The 21,411-nt window shown below is 48.5% G+C and overlaps 1 protein-coding gene across 2 annotated transcripts in view; it reads left to right on the top strand.

Annotated features, from left to right (window-relative positions):
• CCDC124 (coiled-coil domain containing 124) overlaps positions 1-19,996 on the top strand; it is a 40,371-nt gene extending 20,375 nt beyond the window's left edge. The window contains exons 3-5 of one of the 2 annotated variants that reach the window (XM_074204852.1): positions 17,287-17,473; positions 18,610-18,724; positions 18,874-19,996. In XM_074204852.1, the coding sequence (XP_074060953.1) occupies positions 17,287-17,473; positions 18,610-18,724; positions 18,874-19,078 (507 nt within the window). In that variant the 3' untranslated portion in view covers positions 19,079-19,996. The remainder of the gene's footprint in view (positions 1-17,286; positions 17,474-18,609; positions 18,725-18,873) is intronic. The other variant, XM_074204851.1, reaches the window with a different exon arrangement.
• The last annotated feature ends 1,415 nt before the right edge of the window (positions 19,997-21,411 follow it).

Genomic DNA, 21,411 nt, shown 5'->3' with positions numbered 1-21,411 from the left:
GTCTGATTTCCTTGGAGAACCACAAGTATTTCCCTTGATCTAATCATTGTAAACCCCTTTTGTTGCATTTTTACATTGTAGTCTATATTCTGTTTCTATATTCATAGAACATCAAATCTAGTTTGGACCTTAAAAGAACATAGAATATCAGAGCAGAGAGGTTGTTGGGAGAGCTTTTAATCTTTAGCTTAGTGCTAGAAACTTGTAATTTAGCAGGGAAAATAAGAGAGAAATTTATAAAAAAATCACTACTGTCATTGAGAGGTGGATCCAGGGTCCAGAGGAGGAAAAGTTTACTTGAGGCTTGGGGATCTGAGAAAGCTTCCTGGAGAACATTCTGTTCTGTGGCTGCTTCCAGTCTGCCACTGCTCTGCTCTAAGGTCTCAAGAACTCTGAGAATAGTAGACTCTCTGGTGTACATGACTCTCCAAGGAAGTCAGACATTCATCTTAAGGACCTCCAGAACAGAGCTAGGATGAATACCACACCACACTTTTGATTCCTTTCTCTACAGCTTAGCATTTTCTCCAGGCCTTGAACGGTAAGATAGGATTTTAGAATAGACTGGGGGAGAAGGCATTCTAGATCTGAGGGTGTGTGTCCTAAACCAAGGTACTAAGCTAGGAAGAGACAGGGTAGATTCATGAAATGTCCAGTACATGGGTTTGAAACTTGGTTTTGGTTTTGTGTGACTTGGAGCAAGACCCTTTACCTCTTGGGACCTCATTTTTTTGTCTATGAAATGAGAGGGTTGAATTCTACAGCCTCTTTTGCTCCTAATATTTGCTAAGGAGTGTAGTTTGATGGGAGTGTAGAGTGGGTAAAGGAGGAGCAGTGATGGGAGAAAAGGCGAGAGAGACAGTATGTGACAATGCTCCAGGATCTGGAGCAGAGAAGACCAGGGGATTGAATCCCAACTCAGCTACCGGCCCTTTCCCCCACTCTGGCTCTAATTTTCTTTATCTCTTAAGTGAGCATATTGAACTCAGTGATCTCTGAGATCTCTTACAACTTTAAACCCTGTGATCCTATAAATTGGGGATCTGCCAAAGGTCATTTGGATATTTAGAACATCATTTGAGGGCTAGAGCTAATGAAACATTTAATTTATTCACCCCTACAAGGCTGCTCAATTTATTGAATTTTGAGTCTTGCCTTGGCAATGACATACCAACACTGCTCTCGAGCCAGAGGTTCCCTACCCCTGCTATAAATGAAGGATTGACTCTAAATATGACAGGCCTTGAAAGCTAAGGAATTTATACATTTTTCCATTGGTGATAGAGAACCATCAAAGGGACTTGAGTAGAGAGCTGGATATTAGCAAGATTCTCTAGCTGAGAGGTCTTTTAACCTAAGGTTCATGAACTTTTTTTAATCTTTCAGGAAATGCATAAAAATATACTTGATTTCCTTTGTATTTTGTTCTATGCATTTAAAGAACATTTTTTCTGAAAGGGAATTATAGATTTCACCAGCCAGCCAAAGAAGCCAAATGACAGATAAATAAATAGATGAATAAGAACTCTTGCATTAACACAATCTGTTGGATTGTTGGTTTACCTTCCTAATTAGTCACTTTTTCCAGTCTTTTCCCATTCAGTCACTTCTGCTAAGGCTACCAGAATCAAGCGTAGTTAATAATGAACCTCTGACCCCATTCTTGCCCACACTGCCCACACTCTTCAGATCCCTCAGGACTCTGGTATCAGTTACTTTGTTCTTTTCTATATCTATCCACCTCTGGCTGACTTCAGGCACCTAATGCTCATCTCAAAGAAACAACTGAATCTTCCCTAAACATGCCTAAACAGACTTTCCCACCTCCACACCTTCACTCCAAACATTTAATATTAAATGAAGGAATGAAACTTGATGTTCTCTGAGGACTTTCTGCTTTTAGTTGGTTTTGTTTTTTTTTTTTTTAGTTTTTGCAAGGCAATGCCCCTCTGAGGACTTTATTAAAACCTCCAACTGTCTTGCTGCCTCTTAAATTTCAGTTCATCCTGCTGAGAATGACATAATCCTGCCATGATTCGTGAAGGAACATACTCAAGACAAGTCTTTGACCCCTGGATTGCAAAATTGATGATGATGATGACAATTATGATGATAAGAGTGGTAGTGGTGGTGGTAGTGACAATGGCAATCATTCAGAGCTAGAAGCTGAGAGAGCCTCCTGTTTCTGATACCTCTATGATCCCCTCATAAATATGTTCATTGAGAAAAAAGGACCAGACTTCCTGGCCCCAGTTTCCAGGTATTCTAAGCAGAATCAAGTAGAGAGGCAGAAACATGATTTCCCCAAAAGGAAAACATGGCTACCATTATGTTGGGGATCCTTAACTTTTTTTGTGTTTCCTAGACCCCTTTGACAGTCTGGTTTAGGCTATGGATCCCATCTCAGAATAGTTTTTAAATGCATAAAATAAAATACATAGAATTAAGGTTTTTCCTCCCATCCAGGGTCTGAAAAATCCTAAGTCAAGGTTCATTGTGTCCTGAGTGTTGCAGTACTGACTTTTTAAGGGTATGTCCTTGAGGACAAGGAGTTCTATCAGGTTCTACATTTCTTTTAAAATACTTCCAGCATGGGGGCAGCTAGGTGGCGCAGTGGATAGAGCACCATCCCTGGAGTCAGGAGTACCTGAGTTCAAATCCAGCCTCAGGCACTTAATAATTACCTAGCTATCTGACCTTGGGCAAGCCACTTTAACCCAATTTGCCTTGCAAAAAAAAAAATCAACCTAAAAAAAATACTTCCAGCTTAAAATCCTGGAACCCCAGATCTTAGAAGGGACCATAAGGAGTCATCCAGGTGAGCTCTTACCTGAATACCATGGTGGTAGGGAATTCCCTCACTATCCAGTCTGGATTTCTTTTCCACTCAATTTGTCTATTCTACATATAGCCTGTCAGAGTTAGATGGGACCTCGAAATACAGACCATAAGCTGATATTACTTGAAGGTAGTTTCATGTAAGAAGTCTTTGTGTTTAGACAGTTTTATTTGTTAGAAAGTTTTTTTCTTATATAAAGCTGAAATCTGCCTCCTCATGACTTCTGTCCATTTCTCTTAAAAGGTTCTGGTTCAGTCCTTTGGGACACACAGTCTAGATCTATCCTTTCTAGATTATAAGGATTCCTCCCATATTGGAAGATGGGTGTCTTATTCAGGGTCAGTCATATGTCATGATTTGAAACTCATCTGCTTCTGTTCCATCCTATTTCCCCTCCCTTATGGTCTCCGGGAGAGGAGGGGAGGGGAGATTGGCTCGATGATGTCATTGTTGCTGGCCTTCCTTCCATCGTTGCAGAGCAGAGTCCAAGTCTTCTCACATGCTCCCCAGAGGCCCTACCCTGCATCCTGGAAGCCTTCTGCTCAATTCACAGACACTGTGGGGCTCTCATTGACTGTCTAGTCCAGCCCACACTTAAGATCCTCTTCCTTGACATACCTGGTCATTTAGGGTCATCCATCCTTTGCTCCAACTTCAGCCCCGCTTCTCTTTTCAGATTAAATAGTCACCTAATCTCCAAGTGATCCTTCACCATCCTGGTCCCCTTTCTCACCATGATGTCCATGTTATCATTGCCCTTCCTAAAGCAAAGAGGTACTCAGGCTCTCTTTTTCTTGCAGTGTGAGAATGAGCACCTCAGGCCTGTCACATTCCCATGCCAGCCAAGATGGAGCTCATGAGCCACCCAAACCCCCAGATCTTTTGTACACTGCTGACTCACCCCCATCTTGTATCAGTGAAGTCAGTTTTTTAACCCGAGTGTAAGGCTTTGACCTTTAATGGGATAAATGTAATTTTATTCAGTTCTTAGTCTAAGATCTTTAAGATTCTGTCATCCAATCTGTCAGCTTTTCCATTCCATTTTGTGTCATCTGCAGACTTGATCAAATCTGCCACTTCTGCCTTTATTGGAGTCATTGCTTCATTTCAGCCAATATTTATTAAGCACCGGCTCTGTACAAGACTGGCCTAGGAGCATAAAAATAAAAGCACTGAAGGAGCCCACAATTGAACTGGGAGATGCAACATAGATGAAGGTAAACAGTGACTGATTATTTGTAGTGGAGAGAGCGCCAAACTTGCAGACAGAAAGAGCCGAGTTCAACCCCTCCCCCCCATTGACTATGTGACCTTGGGCGAGTCACTGAACCTTTATCAAGTTCAATTTTCTTGACTGTAAAATGGAGAGACTATTCTCACCTCTGTCCCCATGGTGTGGTGAGGCTCAGATTAGAGATAATACCCTGAATGCTCTGCTCACTGTTAGCCTTGTTAACAAAGAAATTCAAGGTGATTTGAGGAAAAGAACTGGAACAACTAACTGACTCATCAGGGAAAGTTTCCCTGAGAGGTTCATACCTCTCTCGGTCCTTTCCTTTGCTTGGGTACCAGGGTAGCCTGCTGGCTAACCATCTGTCAGCTATCACACCTTCCCTGTCCCCTCCCTCTCCAGCCGGCGTTTCCTTGGGCCCCTTGCTGCTCATCTCCTCTGTAGAGGAGTCCTATGATTGTCTGAAGGCTGCAGGGGATCACTGGGCACGGGATACAGTGACGTCACCATTCCTGGGTTATCAAAGGTGATTTCTCATAGTCATGTTTGCTTTTTACATTACATCTCTCCTCCTCCTCCCTTCCACAGAGCCAACTATAATCAAGAAGTTTTTTAGAGGAAGAAGGAAAAAAATGTCAGCCAAGTTGCTGATCGCCTAGAAAAGAGTGACCTCTGTATGTCATCAAATCCCCCTCTACCAAGGAAAGGGAGGGGAGTGTCTCCTCTCAGCTTTTTTGTGGAGCACAATATGCTTCACTTTGAATTGTTTTGGGGTATTTGGGTTTTCCCATGTCTCTTTTTGTAGTCACCACATAGATTGTTTTCTTGGATCTGTTGACTTCACTCTGTCTCAGTTCATGTCTTTTCATGCTTCTCTGTATTCATCATATTCTTCCAGCCCAGGAATCTTCCATGACATCCTTGGACTGCAGTTAATGGACATTTACCTTTTTTCTAATTTGCTATCCCTGCAAGTGCTACTCTGAATATTGTGGTATGTGCAGAGTCTTTGTTTTTGTCACTGCCCTCCTTGGGGTATATGCCCAGTCAAGTCAGACTATCCATGATTCACAAATGAGGAAGAGGAGTTTCAGGGATAAAATTATTTGCCCAGTAACTGGCAGAACCAGGACTAGATTGCAGGTCTCCTGGACTCCCAGGTCACACCGACTCAGGGCTATATTCCCTTCTCCACAATGGTGTGAAATCTCTTCTTTCCGCCCCTGGAGAGACTGGAGGGGAGGGATCTGGTCTAGAGGTTGGATGTGATAGAGCAGCCTGTTTCTGGCGAGAAGCCCATAGGGGAGGGAAAGGCAGGAGGAGAGGCAGAGGCAGCCGAGCTTCAAGAATGTTAATGAGTCAGGGCCCCAGTCACTGGGCAAGGACAAAGCTGTGCGCAGGCGTGCTGGGGCATCCAACCATGCAGAATGACCAAGCCAGAAGGAGGCCTTTGCTCCACCTGCCCTTGTTTTGGAAGCTTTTGAGCCCACTTGGTGTTCCCCTCACCCTGGTTTTCCCCTTGACAGGGGAGTGACTGTGAGTCCTTGCACTTTCTAGAGACTGATGAAATGAGAGCAGCCTGCTAGCAGGAATCTGCAGTTGAGAAATACAGACTGTCAGCTGCTTATATGCTTTTGGATATAGAGGGAATTCCTTCATTCCTTCCTGAGTATGGGATCTCTTAAGGCCCTTCCTCACACTGCAGTTCTACAAACTTCCTACCAGCCAGGGCTGTTGAATGATGCAAGGGGAAATTGCAGTCAAGCAGAAGCAGCTAGCTTGACCATTCAGTGGATTGGGAATACCATCTCTGTGATTTGTCATCTAGGTGACCTTGGACCTTGGTACCTTTCTTTGGAGAGCAAAGGGGCTCAGAGATGTGTTGACTTCCAGGCTAGAAGGGGCCTTAAGATCCTCTGGTCCATTTGTAATGTACATGAATCATGGGATTTATGACAAGGCCACACAGATGTTATAGAAAACGTTTTGCCAGCCACTCGGCCCTAGAAAGTTGGTAGCTTAGCTCGGGTATACTGAAGTCCAGGGCAGTGACTGGCAGAGTTAGGACTTTACCTTGGCTCTCTAGAGCCTCACCCAGCCCTCAGTTCGACATCAAATAACACTATGAGGGGCGGCTAGGTGGCGCAGTGGATAGAGCACCGGCCCTGGAGTCAGGAGTGCCTGAGTTCAAATCTGGCCTCAGACACTGAATAATTAACCTAGCTGTGTGGCCTTGGGCAAGCCACTTGACCCCATTTGCCTTGCGGAACACACACACACACACACACACACACACACACACACACACACACAAAACAGGATGAACTCCATAATCCCTTCCAGCTCTGATAGAAACCAAGATGGCAAAAGCAGATGTTGATTATTTTAGCCTTTTTTCTTCCTATCTCTACCTTTTTTTTAACCTTGCTTTGCTAGTTTTGTTTTCTCTAAGGGATTAGTTTACAAATCTAGCTTAATTGTCCCCTTTCACAGTGTTTAAAGTATTCCAGTTGTGTAAGAATTTTTAAGAGCATCTAAAGGACCACACTAGGTAAGACCATCATTCTTCTTTCTTTGACCTAATATTCTCTCTTTGGATGGGAATGAAGAATTTTCTAGTCTCTAAAAATAGGGGTTCATAACAGATTTTCAATGTATTTGATTTCCTTTGTAATCCTATAGATTTTATTTTATGCTTTAAAAAATATTATAAAAAAAAGATCTATAACTTGTATCACATTATCTGTTATAAGGAATCCATGACACAAAAAAGGTTAAGACCCTGATCTTCACGGGTTAAGACCCATGAAAATAAAACCACATCTACATAGAACAATATAGTTTATGCCTTTCTATCTTCATTTCCTGATTGAATTCAAGCAGTGCTCTTCAGAAGGAGGAAGCAGGGACTTTCTTTTAGGAAGTATTGACTGAATTGTTCAGGGTCACACCTTGAGTCAAGGCTTAGTTCATCTACTATCCAAATGGCAGATTTTCTGTATTTGATTATTTGTGTATTTGTGTATTTACTTCCCATCTCCCACCAAGAAACCTTCCATGCAACTGTGACTGCCTCCTTAGGAAGCCAAGATAAAAAATGAAACCAGGGGCCTTTGAAGGGCTTGGGAACTAGGGGTCCAGTTACCCAGAAACCGGCAAGAGCAGACCCCCTCACTGCCTCTAGAAAAATCTATGTCCCTAGACTCTGACCATCTGAAAAATTAGGCACACATATGGTGCAGTCATGCCAGGCAACTGTTCCCACTCAGACATACCCTCCCCAAGAGGCCACACCAACTAATTTTTGACTTTGGAATGGGAAAGAGGGATTGAAGGAATTCAACTGTTGGAGTAGAAAGAGCAACTCTCTAGACTGACTATCCTGCTTCTGAGCAGAATAGTTCTTTACTGTGTGTACACATATACACATATATTTTGTGATCTTGGTTAAGGTCTTTCCCTTCTCTGGACCTAGTTTCCTCATAAAATGAAGGAATTAGACTTGACATTTTTGGGGGATCCTTCTCAGGTCATCCACCTATCCACCCACCAACCCCTCAACCCTGACCTGAGTTCTAAGGTCCCTCTCTCAGCACTAGCATTTTGTTGGACTTCTGTGAATCTGACTTCTATACCCAGCTGACTCTGCCAGTGCTGACAACTACTGATCTTGTAGCCTCCAGACTCATGATTCTGGTGGTCCGCTTCTACAGGTGCTTCGGGACTCATGACAAGGCCACACAGATGTTGGGGGAGACAACTCCCCCTCCTCGTGCTGGCTACTCGGCCTTGGAGAGTTGGTAGCTTGGCCAGGTGATGTCGTGCTCCTCTTTCAGAGCCTGAGAAAAACTCGGGCAGAGGGTTGGATTAAACCAGGTCACCTCCTTCCCTGCCGAACAGCAGGACACTCTCCTTGAGCTGATGGTTTAGCTTCAAATCTGTTACTGTCAGATATATTTAAAACCATCAGGCCATCCTGCCCAGGAAATTCTCAGAGGAGGGGATGCCTTTTTCATTCATTCAACAGCCTGCCCATAAAATGGAATTATGGCCCTCTCAAATGCACCGCTTGGAAATGGAATTGCTGCGCTGTTAATGGGGAGGGGGCTGGGGGAAAGATGATGGCTTTGGGGCTGGGGAGGGTGTGCAGGAGGTTTTTTCTGATTTATTCTCAGCAGACACAATAAGAACACTATAAATAAGTCAGTGACTTTGTGGCTTGCCTTGTTGGGGCGGGGGAGAGGGGAATGGATGATTTACAGCCTAAATAGGGGGATGCAAATCCTGCCTGTGCTATGGCAGAGCTCATCCTGACTCAGACTGAGCAGCCAGGGCCCCTCTCAGAGAAGGGCAGGTGTGACTTTGCCCTAGTGGCTCTTGTCTCCACCACAGCTTTGCCCTCCTTCTTGGCACCCCCATCCTTTTAAAGCCAACAGTCACACAGGTTAAGCTAGCTTCAAGTGGGTCCATGTGCAGGCCTAGGACAACCAACCACCCAGGCCTCCTGTCAAAAGAAGTGATCTTTAAGATGGAAAACAAGGTAGAATTGAAGGAAGATGGGGTGTAGTCTTGATTGTCACTGATTTATCTTGTGACTTTAGATGAGCCCCTTCTCTCCAGTTTCCAATTTTCCCACTGTCCCTTCAAACTCTAGCATTCCTTGTTCAGAGGTCTTTTCTTTTGACTTCTGTGTCCTAAGTAAGAACCCTCCCACCTCTGACCTTCCATGTTCGAAGGGGTCTCTTAGCCTTGACATTTTGTGTCCTTAAGCCACTTCCCTCCTAGCTCTGACATCCTGTGTTCTAAGGACCCTCCCAGCCTTGACTTCCATGTTCTAAAGGCCCTCCCAGCCCTGACATCCTGTATTCTAAGGACCATCCCAGCCCTGACATTCCATGATCTAGGGGTTCTCCCAGCTCTGACCTTCTGGGTTCTAAGGACCCTCCCAGCCCTGACATTCCATATTCTAAGGGCCCTCCCAGCTGTGACACCCTGGGTTCTAAGGGTCCTCCCAGCTCTGACATTCTGTGTTAAGGACCCTCCCAACTCTGACAACCTGTATTCTAAGGGTCCTCCCAGCTCTGACATTCTGTGTTCTAAGGACCCTCCCAGCCCTAACATTCCATATTCTAAGGGCCCTCCCAGCTGTGACACCCTGGGTTCTAAGAATCTTCCTTTCCTTCTGGTTCTTACCATCTTGGGTTTCCTATAGGGCACATCATCACAGGATAAACTAGAGATCTGTGATGAGCTAGTTGTCTCAATTTATTTTTCAATTCTCTTCATCCAAGAGATACTGAAGGGTAAGTAAAGATTGAGCAAGGAATGCATTTATGTTCTTTCTCAGGGTTGTTGAAATTTTATAAAACCTACATACTTCATTTTTAAAGACACTAGAAGGAAGACAGGACCTTTTAATGGAAATCCCACTTTCCTTCTGTTCCCTACCTGCTTCATTCCAGTGGTTAAACCCATTTCTCTTCTAATATTTCAGTTTAGTGCAGGGCACTGGGACCTTTGGTCAGCCATGCTCATCAACCTCCTGGGTAGCTAGACTCAGCCATGAATGGTAGAATTTCGGTGTATGAGAAATTTTGTTTATCCTGTGACCTTTCCCGTGTCTGTGGCTACCCGGAGGGAGCCAGTCAGGGAGTTTTCCACTCTGTTGCCTGTTCTGTTGTTAAGGCTGAAAGTTTTCTTGCAGCTCCATTTTGTTCCCTGGAGATCCAGCTCAGATCTCTCTCTCTTCTCCCTTCTTCCATCCCTGGCTGCCTGCCTGTCCCTCTTCTCCATCCAGTCTCCATCAGTGGCCATTTTCTATAGCTGCTTCACTGGGAAGACCAAGTGCTGGCCTTGCAAAGAGCTGCCTAGCACAGCCCAAGGGATGTTCAGCCAAAAAGGGAGTGGGAATAATAGTGCTTTCTCCCACATGCTTTTGGTTCCAAAGGACTGTGAAGTTTTCACTTAAGAATTCTCATTAGGAGCTGTGGTTCTGTCAGATCTGCCAGCAGAAAGTACCACTAGGGGGTATGTACCTGATACCCCCAGCCCACCCTATGGCTCAGTCTTCAGCCTAGGATGTCAGCACATGAGTTCTAAGGTCTAGCTGCCTGACAAGTAAAATATGTGCCTAGGGTGAGGGTCATCATCTCCATCCCCAGGGATTCCTAGAAGGGAAGCAGAGTGGGACAGCAGAAGGGAGGCCTGGTTTTAAACGCTCCATCTCCTCAGCCTTGTGACTTTGGGCAGACCCATTGAGTCTCACTCTTCTAGAACAGGATTGAATTAGATGCCCCCTGAGGTCCCTCTTCACTAGCACCCTACGATTCATGAACTCTTGGCTGTAGGGCCCATAGGACGTAGACCATGAACTATCAGAGTCAGCTATTTATATGTCCCTTTACATAGCACTTTAGGAGATAGGTGTCATGAACTCCATTTTCATGAGGAGGAAATTGAGGCAGAGATGAAGTGACTTGTCCACAATCGCACAGCTAGGAAGTGAGTGAGGCAGGGTTGGATTCAGTCTTCTGAGGCCCCAGGCCCATACTTTACTACCCCTGCACTGATTGTGAAGCACCTGCCAAGTTAAGAAGAGCTAGGCACTGGCGACCCAAGACAAGCAAGGAGGAAGCTTGTTTCTTGGAGTGCATTCCCCTGATTTTAGAGATGAAGAAGGCCATGTCGAGGCAGGGGAAGGGATTTGCCCAAGGTCACACTGTGCATTTGGTGGGAGGAAGTCAAGTCTCTTGGCTCCTATACCAGAGTTTTTTCCATTTTACAGCATGGAGTCTTGTTGCAAAAGGATTAAAAACAAGATCAATTCCATCCTTCTGATTTGAATCTTGGGAACCACAACCTTTAGTGCTGACTAGAATGAATACCGGAGAATATCTCTGTAGTTAACTGAGTGGCCGAGTCGGCCAGAAGGGCCCTTTTGGTTCCCTGGCCCGAACATCCCTGTAGAAAAGATCAAGCATGTGTTCTGATGAGGGCGGGTGTCCGCCAGCAGCCTGGGCCAGGAAATGAAATCCAGCTCATTCTGTGCTGGCAAAGAAGCCTTAATGTCTTTGCTTGCCTGGTGTCTTTGTAAATAAACAATGAGTGTCCTTGGGGAAATAGCTCATGAACAGATGGTTGGGTGAGGCTGGGGTGGGGAGGTGGGAGGCTTAAAAAAGAAGGCATCGTAAACACATGGTCTGATTTCCTGCAAATCTTAGGGCCTTTCTTCCTTCAAAGATCCAGGCTGCCTTTAAAGGATGGATATAGTTGGTATGTCCATCCTACAGAAAGGGTGAGTTCTCTGGGTTTGCCTCCTTTTTAGTGGCTTCTCTGAGGAGTCTGGGGGTTAGACTGACTTCATATCTTAGTGCTCAAAGTAACCTCAGAAGCTGGCTGATTCTGCCCCTTAATTTACAGGTCAGAGCAGGGATTCCTTGCCCAAGGTCCCATGGCTGGGAATTCCATGTAGGCCTCCTCCTTTTTAATATGTGGGGAAAGAAAAGCATAGGGTGCCTGCCTGGTCATGGCCCAGTGACTGTCTTGCCAAGACTCCAGTGCTTTCTGTCAGCTTTTCCATCACTTTGGTTCTGTCAATGGAGCCATCATCATCATCCTGTCATTGAGGTATAACTGACACTTCTCAGACTCAGAAAATCTCCAGATTGAAAGGGTCCTGCAAGGTCATCTAGACCACCGGACCCCTGCCCCAGAGCCCCTTCTTCTCCCTCCCAAGGAGGGGTGGGGACCCATAGCCTCCCCAGATAGGCTCTTTGGAAACAAACCTCACTCTGCTTACTGCCCAACTTTTCATCACTCCTAGGTCTATCCTAAGGACTAAACAGCGAAATCTTTTTTCCATAAAACAACCCTTCTAATAAGTCCCCCTTATCCCCTTTGCTCCCCTTTTCCTGGAGTCCTGGAGACTTGAGCTCAGATCCAGGTTATGTGACCCTGTGCAAACACAGTCCCGGCTTTCTCAGTTTTTTCATCCATCAAATGGGGATAAAAGAGGCACCTCCCTCCCAACTTGTTATGAGGATCAAATGATGGATCTGAAAAATACTAGCTGGTCCTCAGGGATCGCAGATCCCTCACCATCCTGGACTTTGTTTTATGGATGCTTTCTGGTATGTCAGGATCCTATCCTAAAATGTGGTTTGACAACAGCAAGGTCAGTAGGCCTGTACATTGTGCCTTCTTCAGCTCTCCTCTTTTGGCTTCACCACACCTCTCCCTTGGTTTTGTGAATCCATTAAGAAGACTCCCTTAAGGGCCGATTTGACCCATGGTCATAGTCTCTTCCTGGCTTGGTGTCCTTCTCATACCTGTCAACCGTGGGAGCTGTGACTCATCCAGATCACTATTCAAAATCTGGGGCTGTGTGTGAACACAGAGAGCTTACCGCTCCATTCAGGCGACGGTCATTCCTTGATCATTTAACGAGTCCTTGTGCTTGAGTCCTCTCTTCCTTCCCACCTCCCCAAGGCACTCATTCTCTCACCCCCAGACTAGTACAGTAACTTACTAGTCAGTCTCCCTGCTCAAGTCTGGCAGTCCCAGGCCTCTAGGATCAAAAGAAAGCCCCTTCCTACCTTTTCAGTGGCCTACCCCCACTCTGATCCAGCTCTTCTCATTCTTGGCACAAGCCCCTCCATCTCCTGCCTCCAGGAATCATCTTGAACAGTCTCCCCTGCCTGGAATCGTCTCCCTCCTAATTTCTGGTTTTCTTCAAGTCCTTGCTAAAGTCTACCTCCTGTAGCACCCTTGTCCAGTCGAACCTGTTGCAGGCGTCTGCTCACCATCTCCCCCACTGGGTGGAGAGCTAACAGGAGGTGGGCCTATGTTTGCCTGTCTTTGACTCCCTAGCACCTAGCCAGGGCCTGACCCACACTAGGCCGTCACCTAGCCCAGTTGTCCTCTTCCTCACAAAGGTGGGGGAGCCTCCCCTGCACGGTTCCTTAAGTACAGTCATCAAATCAATCAGCCAGAGACAAACATGAAGCAGACCTTTGCCTCAAGGAATTCACCTTATTTGGGGGAGAAGCATGAACATTTAAACATACCTATTTGCCCATCAGCAAGCTTTTATTAAACACCTGCTGTGTGCCAATCACTGTTAAGATCTGAACATAGAAAAACAAAAAATGAAGCCATTCCTATTCTAAAGTGGTATCAGTTTCTTCCCCTCCCCCCCAATGGTGGAGGAAGCTCTGGCAAGAAGAGGCTCTATTCTCTTTCAAATGGCCCTGAGAAAAATGAGTGGAATCTCCACAGAAGGAGGCTAGTTAAGCATAGCTTTCCAGGTTGACTTTCTTGTCCTGCCCTGCCTTGTCTCCTAGGCATCTGAGCAGGCCTGGGGAGCGGGCCCACCAGCCGAGCCTAATATGACCCTGGAAGTAGTGGGGGTCTTGCCATTGCTCTCCTGCTGGTTTTGACAAACTGCTATGAGGTCATTTACAAACTGGCCAACTCGAGAGCCGAGAGCAGTCGCAAAGACTCCGCGCTCTCCCTCATCTCTGTGAGTGGCGCCACAGGCTTACGGGCTTAAAGCCAACCGCAGGATCTTGGCTTCATGAGGTTGATGCAGCATTTTCTTTCATGCAGCTTGTCATGGACCTGGGAGGGACCTAATTAGAAAGTCGAGCAGGGGAGCCCAAAGGGCAGAGGAAGAAAGCTATGATGGGAGAGAGACTGTTCAGATCTCATCCTGTCACTGCTTCAGACAAGTCCCTTAACCCCAGAGATCTCTGAGGACCCCTCTATCCCTCCAGCCCTGGTTCAAGGCCTAAAATCTCTCTTCACTATTCTCAGTGTGCCTACTTGGAAATGCTGCACAATGCACCTAACTGGTCTGCTTCCAGCCCCTAAACTCCATCCCTGATTATCTCTCATCTTTCCTTATTCCCTCTTCATGGGACCTATTCCATGGTCCATGGCAAAAGATGCTGTTGCTCAAACCAGCATTAAGGCCCTTCATGATTCGATCCCAACATCCCTTTCCAAACCTATATCCCACTGGTCCATTTCACATAAATAAGAAACAGATGAGAGAGCACTGGACCTGAAGTCAGGAAGACCTGGATTCAAATCCAGCTTCAGACACTTAACAGCAAATTACTTAACCCTGCCTTCCATGATGATGGCACCTACCGACTAGAACTGTTGTGAAGTTCAAATTAGATAATATTTGCACTTTGCAAACCCTAACACTAGGACTATGCATATTTAGCTGTTACAGAAGACAGCTGGGTGGCACAGAGATCCGAGAACTCTGGATCTGGAATCTGGAAGACCCAAGTTCAAATTCAGCATTAGATAATTACTAGCTATGTGACCCTAAGCAAGTGACTTAACTTCATCTTCAGAATGGAGGTACTGGGGTGGCTAGGTGGCGCAATGGATAAAGCACCCGCCCTGGAGTCAGGAGTACCTGGGTTCAAATCCAGTCTCAGACACTTAATAATTACCTAGTTGTGTGGCCTTGGGCAAGCCACTTAACCCCGTTTGCCTTGCTAAAACCTAAAAACAAAAAACAAAAAACAAAATGGAGGTATCAATGGCCCCTGCCTTCCAGAAAATGAGATGTTTTTGGAAGTTAAAGCATTATAAAAATGCTAATTATTATTCTTACATTCCAACCAGAATGGACTATTTTCTACTTCCCTTCCAACTTATCCCTTCCCCTCCCCACCAAAAGAAAGCATGAAAAATGAAAAGTATTGGATTTGGAGTCAAGTTCAGTACTTATTATCTCTGTAGTCTTGGATGAACTGGCTAACCTCCTTGGGCCTCAGCCTCTGTCAAATGAGTTAGTGAGTCTGCATCTCTAAAGTCCAGTGCACATAAATCTTTGCTTTCCCAATTCTACTCTTCTGACATTAACTCCTCAGCTTTCCTTTCACTTTATTCTTCCTCTTCTGCCCTTTCCTGTATTTTGTCTTGTAATCATATCACTTGTGTGTTATTAGCTCCCTTACTAGATAGAGTTTTTTAAGGACATGGATCATGATGTACTTTTCTGTGACAGTGATGTGCAGAGAGGAGATGCTTAGTGGTTTGTCCATCAATAAACATTTAAGTGCCTGCTAAGTAACAGGCAGTGAGCCAGGTACTGGTGAAAGAGGGTACCTGCCCTCAAGGAGCTCCCAGTCTAACAGTGGAAAGCACATGTGGAAAGAAGGTGAAAGGGGAGAGGGAAGGAGGAGGCAGCAGCATCCCCAGCCCAAGGCACACTATGAAGCCAGAAGTCCTGCAGGTAGCTGCCCTGGGTCCCTATCTTCAATGTTGGGTCTGGGAAGGACTTTCCATGGTGTCTTCCTTCATTAGTCAGAGGGAGAAAAGGACCTCAAGCTCATGGAGTACTACAGAGGTATGAGCTGGTGATCTTGCAAGCTGATGAGATTTCTGGAGATTGTGATGAAGTCCAGGTGAATAGCTAGGTGGGAAATGATGGTTCAGTGACAGGAGGGGCCCTGACTTCATCATGCGGAATAAGCTCTTTCAGGTTAGCTCAAGACAGACATATTTTGGTCCTCTCCTGTTTTAAAAAAAAAATGGTAGCAGAATGAATCATTGTTAAATAATTTTATTTCTTAAATGACTTGAAACTTTTCTTCATAATTTCTTTCTGTTGATCCTGGAAGAGTACCCAGCCCCACAGCCAATCAGAATAAACCTCTTCCAGAGAGTAGGGATGGAGTGGGGTGGGAGATTCTAGACCAAACATTTTATTAAGTGTCTGAGGCTGGATTTGAATTCAGGTCCTTCTGACTCCAGGGCTGGTACTCTATCTGCTGCACCACCTAGCTGCCCCCAAACATTTCTGTTATTTCTTGTTCACAGTCATTCGTTCAGCAGACATTCTAGGATCTATATCTACCACAACATCTACAAGTTTACGTGATGCACAAATGAATAAGGCATCACCCTTCAAGTTGCCTGCAGTTTTCTTTTCTCCAGTCTCTCCCATTCTCTTGACAATTCCTCCTCCGACCTCATATGGGGAGAGGGTAATACTTGCCTTGCTCCTTCCCGTTGCAGGCTCACTTGCTAGCTTGACTGTCCTGGCCCCAGCCCAGGGCCCCCTCTCAGTCTCAGAATGTCCCAGCTGGCAGGTAACACCAGGCCTGCTATTCCAGACATGACAGAGAGGAAGAATGTCTTCTGTAATCTCCCTTTCCTCATCTTCCCAGCTGCTGCCCTCCTAACCCACATTCCTCTTCTAATGTATAACCAGGTTCCCCTGTTTGTCATTTTTCATTTTATAGATTTATCTGTGTCTTTTATTCCTCACTAGAATTTCAGCGTTTTGGGATTAGGAGCAGAGATTGTTTCATTCTTTGTACAAGGATCCCAGGGCCAGCACAGAGCTTGGCCCAGAGTAGACCCTTAATACATGCTGATGGATTGATTGATCTCCAGCCTGTTCTTACCTCCTTTGCTTGAACACCTGCAGTAAGAGGACAAAACCATTGGCTTTTTAAAATCTGTTTACTCTCGTACACTCCCCCACACAAAGAGTGAAATAGAACCCTTTTAACAAACATCTGCACAAGCTCTGTGACTGCATCTGCATCTGCATTCTGAGTCTGTCGGTTCCCTCTCGGGGGGAGTAGCATCATGGCTCCTTGATCAGAGTTCTTAAATCTTTCAGAGTTGTGCTTGAAATTGTTCTGGTTTTGCTCCGGCTTCACCGTATCAGTTGATCAAAGGCTGACCTGGTTTCTCTGAAATGATCCATCCCTCCCTCATTTCCAGTGGCACAGTTTTCTTCTGTTCCATTCCTCTATCACAGCTGGGCAGCCATCCCCCTAGCACTTCCAATTCTTTGGCACTAAAAAAAAATCTGCTGTAAATATTTTTGTACTCGAGGTCCTTCTTCTCTTTCAAGTGTGAACCTATTAATGTCACTGAGTAAAAGGAACCCATCCCCTCTTAAGGGGACATTCTGGTCTTAACTGCTAGGAAGTTTTTGTTTCCATCGAACCTAAGTTTGTTTCTTAGACAGCTCTTCAGTGACTGTGGACATCAGTTGTCTCTGTCATCTTGGGCCCACATGCCCTTCCTTGGCCTGACGCCCCTGTACCATCTCCCTCTGCATATTCTTTAGCTGGTTCTTACCCAGTTAGCCTTAGCACAAGATTGCCATACAGGCATGGTGTGGTAGAAGCTGAGCTCCCTGGGATTGACCAGAGTCTGTCTTCTCTTCCCACAGGAGGAGAAGGAGAAGCGCCGTCTAGAGCAGCTGGAACGGAAGAAAGAGTTGCAAAGGCTGCTGGAAGAAGAAGACTCCAAGCTGAAGGGCAAGTCACCCAAGCCCCTGACCCCAGGCAAAGTGACCCGGGCCCAGATAGAGGAGACACTCCGCCGAGACCAGCAACAGAAAGAGAATGAGGAGACAGGTAGGCTCCTGATCCCAGAACCCCGCACTGTGATCCCAGAGGAGTCCACTCCCCTACCACTCAGGGAGAGAGAGAAGGAGGCGTTTAGTCAACAGACACCATGCTAAATACTGGGGATACAAAGAAAAACAAGAATCCCTGCTCTCGTGAAGCTCCCAGTCTAATGAGGGACACAGCTTGTCAACAAACCCCACAAGATGAGTTGGATGGCTCTAGCATTGAGGGGAATCTGAAAGGCTTCCTACAGAAAAGGGGATTTTAGGGGGGGCATAAAGGAAGCCAGGAGGAAGGGTATCCCAGGTTGTGGGCACAGCCAGGGCAGATGCCCAGTCAGGAGACAGTGAGTGCATGGGGAAAGCCACAACAGGACAAGGGGGCACCAGCGCCAGCACAGATGCCCAAGCCAGCCAACCCAGTTCCTTCACTATATTCAAGAGGACATTAAGGCCTAATCCACTGATCATCCCCTAAGTTACAGTGTTTGACCAAAGTTACATGGCTGATAAGTTGTCATCTGATTTGAACTCAGTTCTTTGAATCCTTTTCTCTTTCCCTGAATTGGGCTACCTCCAGGAGTAATGCTTCCTAGCCTAAGGAGAGACCAGAGGTCCTCATTAAAAAGAGCCAACGGCAGGGGGCCCCTGTGGGCACCCGCTCCATACCCTCTAGAAGCTGGGCAAAGGCAGATGACCAGGGTCCTAGGCCCCAGCAACCTGACAGGGCTACATGAGTAACGTCCTCCCCCCCGGCCCACTAGACAACCCAGCTCCCTGCCTGAGGCGGCTCTGGAGCATGATGCAAATGGCTGCCTAGAGGGGGGTGAGAAGCCCAGCTAGGGGTCCCCAAGGGAAGGGTGGTCGATGCAGGCAGAGAGCCTGGAAGAGTAAGTGCACTTAGCTTTGTGTACATCCACCTTTTGGAGACAGACACAACTTAGCAGCTTTTATTTCAACTCAGAAAAAACATTCATTAAGTTTGGGGCATATGCCAGGCCCTGTGCTGGGAAAACTGCCCTTGAAGATCTGCCATCCTACTGGGGCAGACCGGCTCCCTCAGAGCTGCCAGCTCACCTCATACTACGACCCCCTTGTCCACCTGCCAGCCACAATAACCTCCATCCATACATTCTATGACAGTGGAGAAGCCAAAAAGTCACCTAGAAGTCCCCTTGGAGGAGAACGTCAACCGCCGGGTGTCTGATGAGGGGAGTGTGGAAGCCAGAACGATAGAAGATGCCATAGCTGTGCTCAGGTGCCCAGGGGATTCTTAGGGGAGTCTAGGGGAGCGGGGCAGCAAGGTGGGGATCGTGGTGACCTTGTACCTCAGGGCTGGGGCTTGGGAGGGGGAGCTTGTGGCCCTCTCTGGCCTCACCTCCAACCCCCCACCACATCTCCTTCTAGTGTTAATGATGACTCTGACCGCCACCCCGAGCGCCGCATGAAGGCTGCTTTTACTGCCTTTGAGGAGCTGCACCTGCCTAGACTGAAGAAGGAGAACCCCAACATGCGTCTGTCCCAGCTGAAACAGCTGCTGAAGAAGGAGTGGATGAGGTCCCCTGACAACCCCATGAACCAGCGGACCCTGGCCTACAATGCCCAGAAATAGAACTTGGGGGATGGAACAGGCAGGGAAGAGAGGGCCCCCGTCTAGTCTGGACCACTGGGGCACAGGGCCTCCCATTCAGGGAAACACAGCCTAAATAGAACCAGTGGCATTTTTAAAAACTCATTTCCCTCCCCTGTTCTTAGCACTACTGATTAAAAGAGGAGTCACCACCTGCCCAAGATTTCTGCTTTCTGGCCTTTCCTGCTGCCTCCCTGGGAACAAGGCTCTGTCTTTCTCTCCAGGGCAGAAGGGTCCCCATCCCGGTTTCCCTGTCCCCTATCTGTCTCTCTGTCTCTTTTTCTATCTCTATCTCTCCCTCTCCCTTTTGGGGGTGGGGAGGGAATACAGTTTTAGTTTCATCTGCAGGGCCGCAAAACTCAACATCAGTTTCTCAGACCTCACTGACTTTGGCAAGGCAACGGAGGGGTTCTCTTCCTCTCCATACACTGTGACGTTGAGCCTGTCCTAGTCATGCTGAAGGATACATACACTTAGATAAAACCAGCCTTCCCTCCCCTATTGCTTGTTATTGCTGAGGAGAATTGACTCCCCATCTGTGCAGGTCGGGCCCCTGCTCCCTCCTCCCTGAAGCCCCTCCAGGCTGGTTGGCTAGACTAGTTACAGCATGCCCCACATCCACCTTCCACAGGGTTTCTGCCAACCTTGTTCATGTGCCCGATTCCTCCTAAACAGGTTCAGTAACAAACAGTGAAGCTGGCCTCCCAGGAGCCAGGTCAGACTGCCTTCTCGTGGGGCCCACTGATTCCCACTGGGGGTTGTGGGCAACAGATCTGAGCTACTTCAGCCAATGAAAGATTTGGGGCGGTATTCCTATTTTCCATAACAAGTAATTTTAACTTTTACTTTTCCATTCCCAATATCAGTAGCCAGGACCTGGACTCCTAGAGGTATTAGTCCACCCTCCCCTCCCTGCCCCCAGTGGTGTTCCAAGATTCCTGGGTCTTGGCAACCTAGGGCTGCCAGCCTCTGCCCTGCAGCTCCTGCCTCCGCACCGCAGCCTCCAGGGCGCGGCCTAGAAACGGGAACGGCCACCACTTGGCAAGGGAGAGCCCCCCCAGTCCTGTGCCATCTGGGCCCCGGCAATGCCAAGCCTGCGCCCACCAAGGGCTTTTGTCCTTTCTCGAGGGCGGGGCCGGGCTGCTGCATTTGCCCTGTGGGACCCCGGGAGTTTTCAGGGCCCCTTGCCAGGCAGTCGAGGTGTCGGGCACCCCTTGGCCCCTCCTGAGAAGGGCCCGGGCTGTTGGGGGGCCGCGCTGGGGTGCGGGGGAGGGGACCCCCTTCTCCCTAGCCGGGATCCGGCCCAGGGCCCATCCCCGCCGCGAGCCGGGCCTCGGGGCGCCCCCCGTGTCCCCGGGGCGGTCCCCGGGCCGGACCCGGCGGCGGGGGGCAGACACGCCCCGCTGCCCCCGGCCCGGCCCGGTCACTCGGGCCCCGCAGCACGTGCGCCGGGAGCCGCCCGCCCCCTCCCCGCGCACTGCGGCATCCTCGGCGGAATCCCCGGCCGGTGCGCATGCGCCGCCCGGGACGGGGGAATCCCCGCGCACGCCCCCTCCGCAGTCCGGGCCGCGAAGGCGGTGGGGGAAACCGGCTGGAACCGGAGCGAGGATAAATTATTGATCCCCGCGGGTGGGGTGGGGGTGCTGCGCCGCGAGCTCCGGGAAAGGCCGGGCAACCCCCTTTCGTCTCCGCGGGCCTGCCCGTTGCCATGGCGACGGGGCACCTCGGCCGGCAGGCGGGGGCGGCCGAAGCCGGGGAAAGCCAGGCTCGCAGGGCGCCTGCGCGGGGCGCGAGCTCACGAGCCGGGGCTTCCCTTCGTGCGGAGGGGGAGGGGGAGGGGCTGCGGTGACGTAGCGGGGAATGCGGGGAGGAGGGGGAGGCGCGGGGACAAAGGAGCGGAGCGACGGCGGGGGGCGCGGGGCCGCGGGAGACGCGGGGCGGCCCCGCGGGGCCCGGCGTGGCGGCAGGGGCGGCCGCGCAGACTCGCGGCCGCGCACGTGCGTCGGGGAAGTCTGGCGAGGGAAGACTTTCGGGGCGCCCCTGCCGACGTGAGGGGGCCTCCCGGCGCCCCTCCCCCGCACTGCGGCATCCTCCGTGCGGAATCCCCGGCCCACGCGCATGCGCCGCCCCCGGCCCGGGGAATCCCCCCGCCCCCTTCCCCTCTCCGCAGTCTGTCTGGCGGGGGCGTGTGGGGGGGGGGGGAACCGGCTTAAACCGGAGCGGGGCTGAAGTGTTGACTTCCTGAAAGGAGGCCCGCACCGCGGCGGGGGGGGGGGGGGGGGCTCTCGTGCGTGCTTTGGAGGTTCCCCTCCCCC

The sequence above is a fragment of the Macrotis lagotis genome, chromosome X, assembly GCF_037893015.1.
Source record: "Macrotis lagotis isolate mMagLag1 chromosome X, bilby.v1.9.chrom.fasta, whole genome shotgun sequence".
Lineage (NCBI taxonomy): Eukaryota > Metazoa > Chordata > Mammalia > Peramelemorphia > Peramelidae > Macrotis > Macrotis lagotis.
Note: the sequence above shows the minus strand (reverse complement) of the source record. Positions and strands in the feature narration are given on the sequence as shown.